Source organism: Maniola hyperantus, chromosome 4 (genome assembly GCF_902806685.2).
Source record: "Maniola hyperantus chromosome 4, iAphHyp1.2, whole genome shotgun sequence".
NCBI lineage: Eukaryota > Metazoa > Arthropoda > Insecta > Lepidoptera > Nymphalidae > Maniola > Maniola hyperantus.
This window is the reverse complement of record NC_048539.1, coordinates 14,233,342-14,245,607: the sequence shown is the minus strand read 5'-3', so window position 1 is coordinate 14,245,607 and position 12,266 is coordinate 14,233,342. Positions and strand designations below refer to the sequence as shown.

Genomic DNA, 12,266 nt, shown 5'->3' with positions numbered 1-12,266 from the left:
ATGCAAAAATTACGTCTCCTCCCCTTTAGTCTTTAGATAAAATGGAAAAGATGGTGGAAAAATCACAATCTAAGCTGAATAAAAACCGACAGTGTGAAATCAAAAGTTCATGTCAAATATTATTATAACGAGTTTTGGGGAAAGCAACCTTTTTCGACGAATGGTTTGTAATGAGACAGCACAGGCGCCGTCCACAATACGTTTGTACCGGCAATACCGAGCAACCTTCGACAGAAACCGCACGCGTACCGGGGTCATATATATTATATGAATATTTTTAATTTAATTTAGTTTCTATAAGCTCGTTCAACATGAGAAGTTTAATCATCTTCGCTGCGTGCGCTTTTGGTAAGTCTCATATTTCTCTAGTAATATACGTCCAAATCCATCTTAAGATTTTCCTTCTCTCTTGAACATCTGGTCACCCGAACTTATCGTTAAGTATAATATTTTAATATTAATTAATTTCTGAATTTTATAATTTGTAAGTGGACACAGTTTTGATTGAATTAATTGTACTTTTGACATTTCTTTATATACAAATGAAATCGATTGAAAAGGAAAAATATCAAAACTAAAATTGTTGACTAGATAAGTTTGAAAAAATATATATACTTAGAACGGTAGAATTTCAGCTACTCTACTTGATTAAATTGTAAAGTATCAGATGCGCTCTTTAGTTCCGGTTTCAAATAATTTAGATACGGTTAGCCGTCGTGTCCAAAAAACTGTATTTGCTAGTTGACTGTGAATATTTATGCATTTTACAGTTATTTAGTTTTGATTTATATATTTTTACGGAACTTTTGAACAACCGTACTAGGTATATACAAGCAATTAGCGTTTTGCCACATGAAAAAGTAGCACAGGTTACGTACTGAAAGTATTTACATAAATGAAAAGATATTGTTATGAATCTATTATCAATTTCAAAGTTACTTGCTCATAATTATTTTAGTTTTAACTAGCTTATGCTCGCGACTTCGTCCGCGTGGACTTCACAAATTTCAAACCCATATTTCACCCCCTTAGGGGTTGAATTTTCAAAAATCTTTTCTTAGCGGATGCCCTACGTCATAATAGCTATCCGCATGCCAAACTTCAGCCCGATCCGTCCAGTAGTTTGAGCTGTGCGTTGATAGATCAGTCAGTCAGTCAATCATTTTATACATATATTTAGAAGAAGATTTCAAAGTTACGTACTCAAAATGATTTTAGTTTTAATTAAGATTTAACGTAATAATAAATGGTTTTTTTTTTAATTTGGTGTGGTATTTCAAAGTAATTGTACTCGTAACCACTGTTTAGGAAACTAAAACCTTCAGTGTCGAGTAAGCTAGGCAAAGTAAAAGCTCTAGTACGTATTGCTTCATTGCGGTTGCAGTTATACCTTCTTATAAATGCAAGTGTAGTACCTAAGTAAAACTATCCTTTCAATATGAAATTAATAATAATTCCTTTACAAAGGGTTATGAAAGTAACAAACTAAGTTTCAAGGACGCTTGCAAAAATCCAGTGCGTGCCGAAGGGTGCCCTTATTATACCACCTCCGCAGTTCATCCGTCCATCTGTCTGTCCGTCTATCCGTCCGTCTGTCAGAGTTTAAATTTTAACAGAGTAGGTATGTATTTTATTGGTGAACAGCAAGTATTGAAAAATCCAGAATGGCTGCCATATGAATTAAAAGATTATAGTGACGCGATGGCATGAAACCCTTCGTGTGAGAGCCCAACTGGCACTTGACCGGTTTTTTAAGTTACCGCATGGCATTTCTTATTTTCATTAAAGTCTATAGGTTTATTATTTACCTACTTGCTGATCCGCCGAGTGTGGAATTTAGAAAATCGGAGGGGAGGTTGAGTTTCCAAAAATTGCGACACGTATTTCTTCATTTGTGACCGAAACCCCAACTACAATTTTTTATACAAATAACTTGAAAGATGACAAATGACAACTTTTATACAAACTTTCATCCCCTATTTAACCCCCTTGGTAGCAGAATTTTCAAGAATCCTACAATAATTTTTTTATTTTTAATCGAAAGTTTAAATACCAATTTTCATCGATAAAACTTCAAAAATGACGGACTTTCATACAAACTCCCATCTCCCATTGAACCCACTTAGGGGTGTAATTTCAAAAAATTCTCTAGCTACTCTGTACAAAAAACACACCCTCAAAATTTCATGTCTCTAGGACCAGCGGTTTAGGCTGTGCGTTGATATATAAGTCAGCCAGTAAGTCAGTTATTTAAATTATATAATTTATATAAAGAAGATTATTTGCTAACGCAGAAGAGCAATGCCTATGGATGCTAATGTAAAACTTAAGTTAAGCAGTAGTTTTTTCAGTTGTGTAAGACAATGTACGTAATACTCTTAAAATGCTTTCTCTTTTAAATTTACATTTACAATGGGTGGTGCCAAATGACACTCAAGTTAATGCACATTTAAATAAAAACAAGTAGGTATGTGAATGACTAGCTTAGCTATTAGGTATAATAATAATATTATGCCTTAAGGCTTAAGAATTTTGGGCATATGTCCTTAACATTTGGATATTAATAGTAGTTTAAATTATACGGAACTACTCTGGTATGTCACCATGAAACTACTTTGGTAGTTTTAATAGTCTTTATTTTATCTGATGTAATCGCCTAGCAACTTATGGTATTATACTAAGTATCTGTCTGCTAAAAGTTATAATAATAATCCTTTTGATAATAATTATAACTGTTACCTGTACTTGTGCTTATTAGATACTAGCTGCCCCGGCGAACTTCTTATCGCCTAACAGTCGATTCAATTTTTTCTCTCCGTAAGAACCCTCCTCGTACTTCAAGGAATATTATAAAAAAAGAATTAGCTAAATCAGTTCAGCTGTTCTCGATATTTGCGATCAGCAACACATTTAGCAATTCATTTTTATATACAGAGAAGCTGCATAATATAAGATAAATGCTTTTCACGACCAAATCTTTATGAAATTTAGAATAGAGACAGCTTGCATCCCGGAAACTGCCATAGTATTTTTATTTAGGAAAATCAGAAGTTCCAACGGGATTTTTAAAAACCCGACATCCACGCGGACGTCGCGATGAAGAAGACCAATCATTTAAATAACAATAAAACGCATATTTTGTATATGGGATCTTCTTTAATGCCGATAAGACATAGTTGTAATAAAACTAGAGATAGCTAGAGTGAGGTTGACGAGTCATCGTTCAGTACCACTTTTATAATCACGTGATTGTAGCCGCGTGCCATCCTGTAATTGAAAAAAAAAGTAAATTCAACACACTAATAATAGGAGTACCTCGTCCTCCTTTCACCGCGTCCCAGCAATGTTCAGTGTAATTTCTTAATGCACGTTTTGCAAGGGTAATTTTAACTATTGAATGCTGTCACGGCATATCGGATTTTCGAAACGCATAAGTTGTAATTGTGCTATGCAGCCCGTGTGTGTAACTACCGTGAATGAGGGCAAATTCGGCAATCGTGATCGATATATTTTATTATTCAAGTCAAAAAATTTCATATGAGTACTTTACGTGTTCTTTTTATACACTTTTTCTATCATCCTAACCGTGGTGTGTACCTACCCGTTATTAAAATTATAATTTATAATATTATGTCGTTAAACCACGAAATAAGCCTAAAATCATTAATTCTCCCACCCGTTCCCCATTACCAAAGGTTAACAGGAAGATTACACATTGAGTTTGCCTATAGACATTCTAGTTTAATGTGCAATAAAGAGTTTTACACAAAACAATATTGTATTGCGTGATATACAACTTTGTCACAATAATTGTCTTTACCATAAAATTCTTGTTCTTTTACGCAATAGAACCAGCATTTCAGTACTGTAATCAATAAATTTCGTGCCATAAAATTCTTGACAGTCTTTTTATTTTCTGCAATAAGCAAGCAAGCAACCGCTATAAACATAATCAAGAAGCAACACGAGAAAATTTATCAATGAGCAATGAGCTAGTACCTAAATGTGGATCAAAGAAAAAGTAAAATACCTACAAAAGACGACTCCCTTATTTTCACAATCGCTTGCAAACAGTTTGAGACGGACGAAGGTCGAGTAAAACTCCGTAAGGTACAAAAGCCAATTAGTTTCACTAGTATAGCGAATAGCCACTAATTGTAGGAACTTAAAAATAAATTAATGGACGCAGATCATTTTAGACCAAATAATAAACAGTGTAAAACAGCCTTAAGCTTTGTCGCACTGATCATACTTATATGGAGTGCTGCTTGTTATTCTAAGCGTAATTGTGACAGGATGCTTGATATTATATATATGGGTCGACTATATTAAATATTATTACAAGAAACTGTTCTTTGATGACACCTATTGTCTGCAAGTCATTTTTTTCATTCCGTAAGTGTATACGAGGAAATTGTGTACAAAAATGCCTTTTACAGTTTCAGCGCAAGACTTCGAATGCCCTACCAAGGTCGGATTCTACGCAGACCCATACCAGTGTGACCTTTATTACAAATGCAGCAAAGGTCAGTATCGTGTGTCGAAAGGTCAATGTGTTCTAGCCGACGTATCACGCAAATGTCACCTATCTTCATTCTTCATAAATGTGATTGCACAAATACTAATGCCTCTGCATTATCAGCAATTTATATTACCTTAGCTAATTATAATTTCGAAATACACTTCCGTTTGCAGCTTTATTGACAAAAATTTGATGACCTCTCTAGTGCAATGGTAAGCGCTGAGATCTTATAAGAAGATCTCAAATTCAATTCCCGACGGAGGTCATTTGAGAATTTATAAATCTAAATTGGCTTTGCTCTTTTATAGCGAAAGACTTCCGCCGTGGCTAGTTACCACCTTACCGACAAAGACATGACATCTAGCGATGACCTCATTAGGTTTTCCTGTGCGGAACCGCTTAGGGGTATGGATATAATTGAATTGCCAAACCCCTACCAGGTTAGCCAGCTTCCAACATAAACTGCATCAGAACTTACCTACGGTGAGATCGCAGTCAAGGGCTAACTTGTCATTAAATTAAAAAACATTTTAAAATATGTAGCTGCCGTGTATTATATTACTCAGTATGGCTGTGCTACCGTCTGTATGGCACAGAGGTCACATTGCCCACTTGTTGGATCGGAGGTCGCAGATTCAGTTCCCACCCGTGATTAAGATTAATTACATGTAATAAGATATTATTATTCATCTTAATCTGTTAGTTTGTGTTTCTTGAGAACGTATCTTTTTGTATTTATAGCTGTTCTATGTTGGTTAAACAATCCCCTTTCGAACCAGTGCAGTGGCGCATCGAAATAGTTTTAGATTATAGAGATAGAGCCGATAAAGCTTATCGTAGCGTAGGGCAATAACTAACCACTGCCGAAGCCTCCTACCAGACAAATCATGATGAACAACATACCAATTAATCAATATTAATTTATTATGTAAATATTTGCTCATACAACCTCGTACTTATGCTAATAGGACGACCGTGGCAGTTTCTTCTAAATTCACTCTCGTGAGTGAATTTAGCAAAAGTTATCAAGGTCTTTCAACTAACATTTGGACGGGGCTTATTATATGGGGCTAGTGATTATATTCTTAAAACGGGTAACATAGAAAAATGAGAATTAAAACAAAACCCATAAACATCTTAGTTTCTTTTTCTATTATGATATAATCAATAGCCTAGTGGTAAATAATAAAGGTTTTTTTTATAGTTTAACAAAGTGGTGAAATTGAACGCAATAGTTTTTTTTGCTAAATATTCGTACTGTAATGTCTCTTGATTAGAAACATTGCAATTATTTGGCTCTAGGTTAGATTTTTGCACAGATACATAATAAAGTAATTATAAAATTGTTCAATGATACAATCGCATGAAATTCTTGCATATATTAAATTAAATTCCTTAAATATTTCTGAATTACGTTTTTCAAGGCTCACATTAAACTTTTGTGGATTTCCTGTTTTAGTAATAAGTATAATTAACATTTTGAACAGATGTGATTACCTATATTGCCTATATTATAATATTTACGTAAACTGCTTTTAAGGTGATCAGATCAATGATCATACAAACACAAATCCATACTTTGTTTGTCTATTTACTATGTGATTTGACCGTTGAATCGATATTGCATCTTGGAGACGGATCAGATAAATGTTATGTCCTGGTTTATCTTAGTATCAAATACTTAAATTTGAAAAATACAATCAAACTAAGTATACTTAAACTCCATCAGAAGTTATTTCATAAAATGCTACATTATAAAATTTCACAAAGATGAGCCTACGACTGATCGAAGGTATTAGTAATTGAGTGATGAAACATTTTTTTTACTGTTCTTCTAGGTGAAGCGGAACCAAAACTTTGTCCAGATGGCTTAGTGTTTGCAGATGAAAACCCCAACAAAGAGCTCTGTGACATCCCATCAAATGTAGAATGTGGAGACAGAAAAGAATTACGTAAGTATGAATCACCAAACCTTTAAGTAGAAAAAACAGCTCTCTTACCATCCTTACTGTTAATTGCTGAGCACAAAGACACTACGTAAGTTTGGTTTCTTGCTTTGAAAGACCAACTCCTACTACGCAGCAAGTCTCTGCCACGCAACCTGTCGAATTGACAGTGCATTCATGCACAGTGTGCACAGCTGCAATAAACCGGCGGAGCCTTTACGCCCAACAAATTTTTTTCTACACATTCGTACCGTCATAATATTATAAAATGCGAAAGTGTGTTTGGCCTAGCACTAAGATAGCTTCCAACCTGTGAACAGATATAGGATAGGTACTTTTATCCCGCAAAATCCAAGAACTCCCACGGAATTTTTAAAACCTAAATCATCGTGGGTGGTGTTCTTGGTATAGTTTTATGCAATACAATACAGTACAATATAGGTTTAGTTGTATGTAAAAAAAAGTTGCAGATTCCTTCACCAATAAGTAATGATTAACTTTGTCACTTTCAGAGGAACCAAAACCCTCTCCAGGCTGCCCACGTCAAAATGGATACTTCAAGCACCCAGATCCTCAGGTAATTATTATGGTTCAAATTCTTCAACTCTAAATATTAAAACCAGGGTTTTAACCACATATCTTTAAAGTTCTGTGATGTCAAGTGTCAAAAAAAGGAAATAAAAACAATTTTCAGTTTTTAATTAAATCGATGCACAGAACTACGCAGAGTACAAATCATTTAATGTTTATGTAGTAAGGATACATTAAAATAATAAGTGCTAGGTTGTTTGGCCCATTATAAATGTAAATTTTCCGTTAGATTTTATAAGTTATCGTTATAACTATGTATTCCGCATTGAATTATTATGTACTATGGTATTCCATTATAACTTCCACTTAGCCAAATACTCCCCCATTAAAAATGTTTTTTTTTTAACTTTCTGTTCTTCTAATTTCAGCAATTATTGTTTCTAAAACACAATATCTTTATTACATTACTAGCTTATGCCCGCGACTTCATCCGCGTGGACCACACAAATTTCAAACCCCTATTTAACCCCCTGAGTGATTGAATTTCCCAAAATCCTTTCTTAGCGAGTGTCTACGTCATAATAGACACTCGCTAAGAAAGCTTTTGATAAGGCTTATATCTGCATGCCAAATTTCAGCCTGATCTGTCCAGTAGTTTAAGCTGTGCGTTGATAGTTCAGTCAGTCCGTCAGTCAGCCTATCTATTTATTTAGATATAGATTTTTTTATATATAAGTCATTAAAATGAATTCTAGGCTTGCGACAAATTCAACTTCTGCTCGGATGGTGTGCCCAACGAGCACCCTTGCCCTCCTGGTCTGTACTTCAACGAAGAGACTTCCAACTGTGACTGGAAGGAATCTGTGCGGCGCACGTGCGATCAGATCACTAAAGGTAAATAAACTAGTAGTTCGATCCCGAACTAAGACCTCGCGGTATCCCATAACAGCGCCATCTATCAATATTATTGTGAAGTTATGTTAAAAATACTGATGCCCATTAAAAATGAAATAATTCCGTTTCTTTATAATATTTATCTTATTTTAGTACTTGTTATTCAAGTACAGGATATAACTGAAGTTATACACAAGTTTCAGTTTCTAATATGTTGACATTTTTGACATATAGCGTCGAATTCAATCTCCCCTTTAAAACCTCCTATTTCGTATAGGAACCCGCCTGAAATTAAGCTTTTTTATTTTTTATGCAATATTCGGCTAAAGGCCATCATTTTACAGTACCCGAAAAAAAATGTACGCTCTATAAAGCCGAATTGTCATTATTTAGACAAAACAATAAATTGCGTTAAAGAGACATGGTCCTTCTGTAGTAAACTGTGTTGTTGACTTCTTGGCCATGTACAATCGAACTCTTCTTTACAGATGTCTTGGATGATGGTTTCGCTTGTCCCGATGGTGATGTAATGGGACCCAATGGCCGTGCTCTCCCACACCCCACGTTCCCCCACCCCGAGGACTGCCAGAAGTTCTACATCTGCCGCAACGGCGTGCAGCCCCAAAAGGGCAGCTGTCCTTCAGGGAAGGTTTACAACGAAGACACGTTCATGTGCGACGAGCCAGAGAAGGTGCAAGGATGGTAAGAGACATTTTTATGCTAGACTAGCGACCAGCCCCGGCTTCGTACGGGTAGCTTATTATAATTTTTGTAGGGATCTCTAATTTTTTGAAAATAAAATGTAAAAAATGTCTACTGGTGGAAGAACTAAGAACTGTAATTCCCGCACATTCTGAAAATATTGAAAGCAATTTACCTATAATTTTACATTTCACAATGTAAAAACTAGAAGCAATCCTATATAGATAAATTTTCAAGGAGAATAATATAGTAAATCCGAAAATCTTGCCCCACAAAAAATTAACGTTTCATTTTTAATATAATGCTATTTTTATTTTCAGTGAAAACTACTACGAAGGGCAACCTACAGAAAAGAACAAACTACCGAAGAAGGCGTAAAATTTAGTTAGTAACATGTAATTATAGTGTTAAAGTTTAAATAAATAGTGTCATAGACTTTTAAAGTGATTTTATTTTCTTTAAGGCATTTTCTAATTAAGACGCCGCTTGAATGTTTAATTTACTTTTTTTTTTAAAGAATATGATAAATAGTCATGTTTATTCCCCTTCCATCTCCAACTAATGCGTAAAGCTTAGCTAGTGTAGTGTAGTGTAGTGTAGTGTAGTGTAGTGTAGTGTAGAGTAAGATACGACTATAGTGCAATGGATGTATGAGGTGGGCTTGACTGCAATGTAAACTTAAATTAGAGATTTCTTTAGTGCTGCTGTAGTGTAGTGATTTCGTTTCTGCTTATTTATTTGTGATTTTCGAAAAATAAAAGCAGTATAAATTTATATCAAGCTCATTCTTTTTACTCGTGAGTGACTCAAAGAGCATTACCGATGGTGCCTATTCTAAATTGAAATACATTCAATGCAGACAAAGTCGCAAAAAAATACTAGTAACAGTAATGTATAGTTTGGGCAAAACATAATAACCACTTACTTATACAACGTTAATTTTAATATACGCAAAACCTGAAAGTAGTTTGTTTAAACTCAACTAACAGAATCGATTGCAATCATTTTTACAACCTGTTTTATTTACGTTGTATACAAACTAGTTTATACTTGCGACTTTATTTTGTCTATGGAACAGGTAGGCTCCCCGTGCGAAGCCGGGGCGGGTCAACTAGTATTTAATAATAATATATCGTCTTCTGCAATATCAGCTTCTTGTACATTGTCAGAATTAATTCCTATGCACTTTTTAACAAAAATAGATCAGGTAATTTGCAATTTTTGCAAAAAAAGAAAACCAGGTCACCATAGGTTCGCCATATTATCTCGGTCAATTTTTAATGAAAAAAATAATTCAGCCCAGTATTTTTAAAAGTAAATTTAATCTACTATTTTTTATTTAGAGCGACGCTGCTAACACCTATCTCAGTCCAACAAAATGTACAGGTGAACAAGCAAAAAAACTCTAAAAATCGAAATATTTTTGTCAAGTTTGTTTCGACTGTTTTGGCATGGATGTTTTTGACTTTTTTAAAAATACTATTCCGATTTCAGATAAATTTGGTTTTCTACAAAAAGTTGGTAATTTACTTTATAAATTGTATTATTAGTCGCGAACACGCTCTATGTATGCTCTCAAAACGTGTCTTTTGCGAGTCTCTGTCGAGTGAGCTTCGGGTGTCGGGTTCTACAAAATAATTATGGGAGAGCCTGTGGAGATAGCCAGACAACAAAACGTAGCAGGTCATGATTTTGTACCTCTCCTAGTCTGTTTGATATGCTGAAACAACTGCTTATGTGATAATGGTAAGCTACAAATGGGAGCATTAACTTTGCGGCTTTAAACAGCATGCGGCCATCTATTTTAGACCGAGACAACATCGTGCTACTGAGTTGGAATAGTCCGGTACGACATTTTGTCAATAATACATGCTACATTTAAAATGATTGCAGCATATGTATCTTTGTGGCATGCCTCAAGGTATTGTTCCTGTTGTTCTGGCGTACAACGGCCTTTACTCGCGAGCGTGGCTGTGACAGGTGTGACTGGCTCCCGCAACTTTTACATGAGCACAACCGAGTCGCGTAAAAATTGCCATGAACATCTATATATAAAAAAGGAAAAGCTGATTGACTGATTGACTGACTGACTGACTGACTGACTGATTTATTAATACAACTGGACGGATCGGGCTGAAATTTGGCATGCAGACAGCTAAGTGTTAATATGTAAACATGCGCTAATAAAGGATTTTTGAAAATTCTATGAAAATTTCTTTGATTGCGATCTTACTTGGTGGTAAATGACAACTCTACGCGGCATTGTAAATCGCTTGGGTGGTTACCAACCACGACCGAAGACCCCTATACTATAGGCCGTGATCAGTTAATTAACACCCTATCAGCAAAGTCGTGCTACGGAGCGAATTGGGGTTCAACCAGAGACAATTCAGAAATTACAGTCCCAAATTACCTCTGCCGGGAATCGAAACTTGCACCTCCCACATGTATAACATCCACTCACCACTGCGCCAGCGAAGTGCAAAACTAACTAAAGTACGTGGAAGAAAATAATGTACATCGACCTACAGAAAAAGAGATAAGTAGCGGTTTTGTAGAGCATTGTCTCTGTCGTTGAAACCAACAAAACCTCACATAGGTATGAGTGACAGAGATAACGCACTACAAAGCCAAAATCTCATTCTAAAGGTTGATGTATATTATTATCTGCCGCGTATTACGCACTTATTCTGTCATGTCCATTCTAGTGAGACAGAATCAATGAGATATTGTCACACAAAGCACGCCGCGAGGTGTATGCCCGTTTTCGTAATAGTTAATAATTCAAACTCCGGTGCTGTATTTATAGTACGAGCCCGCTTTTCATAACTACGTTCAGTTGTTTCAGAAACAGTGAAAATGTTTTTTCATTCAGATAAAAGTGAGCCCTTGACTGCAATCTCACCTGGTGGTAAGTGATGATGCAGTTTAAGATGGAAGCGGGCTAACTCGGAAGGGGTATGGCAGTTTTTATTAAACCCATGTCCCTTTTGTTTCGACATGGCATCGTACTGGAATGCTAAATCGCTTGGCGGCACGGCTTTGCCGGTAGGGTGGTAACTAGCCACGGCCCAAACCTCCCACCAGACCAGACCAGACATTTAAAAATTATAAAATTCCACACCCTCCCACTAATTAGACCACAGCACTTACCACTGCGCCAGAGAGGTCATCTAAATGTACCTAGGTGTTGTTACAACTTGGGGATACAACAATTGACCCATGAGTACATATTGTACGATACTAACGACGATAGGTGGAATACTTGTACAATAATTTTTATAAGTAATTTTTTTACAATTTTCAATAGATTAATCGTCAGAGAGTAGACGAATCCGACAAATCAAACCCCACTGTATCATAATTGTCTGTAATTATGTATAACTAGTTGTTTGTAAATGTATAGCTGTTGTCGTGATTCCAATCATCATCAACCCATCGCCAGCTCACTACAGAGCAAGGGTCTCTAGCTCTCAGGCTCTATGAAAAGTTTTTGGTCATGGTCCACCACCCGGGCCAAGTGCGTATGGCAGACTTCACACTCCTTTGAAAACGCTATAAAGAACTCTCAGGCATGCAAGTTTTCTCACAATGTTTTTTCCTTCTGCGTCAAAGCAACTGATATTTAATTTAATTGTTTAAAACGCATTTTTGTAAATATCAAACGACTA

The 12,266-nt window shown here is 35.6% G+C and overlaps 1 protein-coding gene across 1 annotated transcript; it reads left to right on the top strand.

Annotated features, from left to right (window-relative positions):
* Positions 1-215: 215 nt before the first annotated feature.
* On the top strand, positions 216-9,038 carry LOC117996960 (protein obstructor-E-like). Its single transcript, XM_034985103.2, has 7 exons — positions 216-348; positions 4,440-4,526; positions 6,361-6,474; positions 6,981-7,045; positions 7,755-7,893; positions 8,382-8,595; positions 8,916-9,038. Exons 1-7 carry the CDS (start codon positions 312-314, stop codon positions 8,971-8,973), a joined length of 714 nt encoding a protein of 237 aa, XP_034840994.1. The 5' UTR covers positions 216-311; the 3' UTR covers positions 8,974-9,038.
* Positions 9,039-12,266: the final 3,228 nt, after the last annotated feature.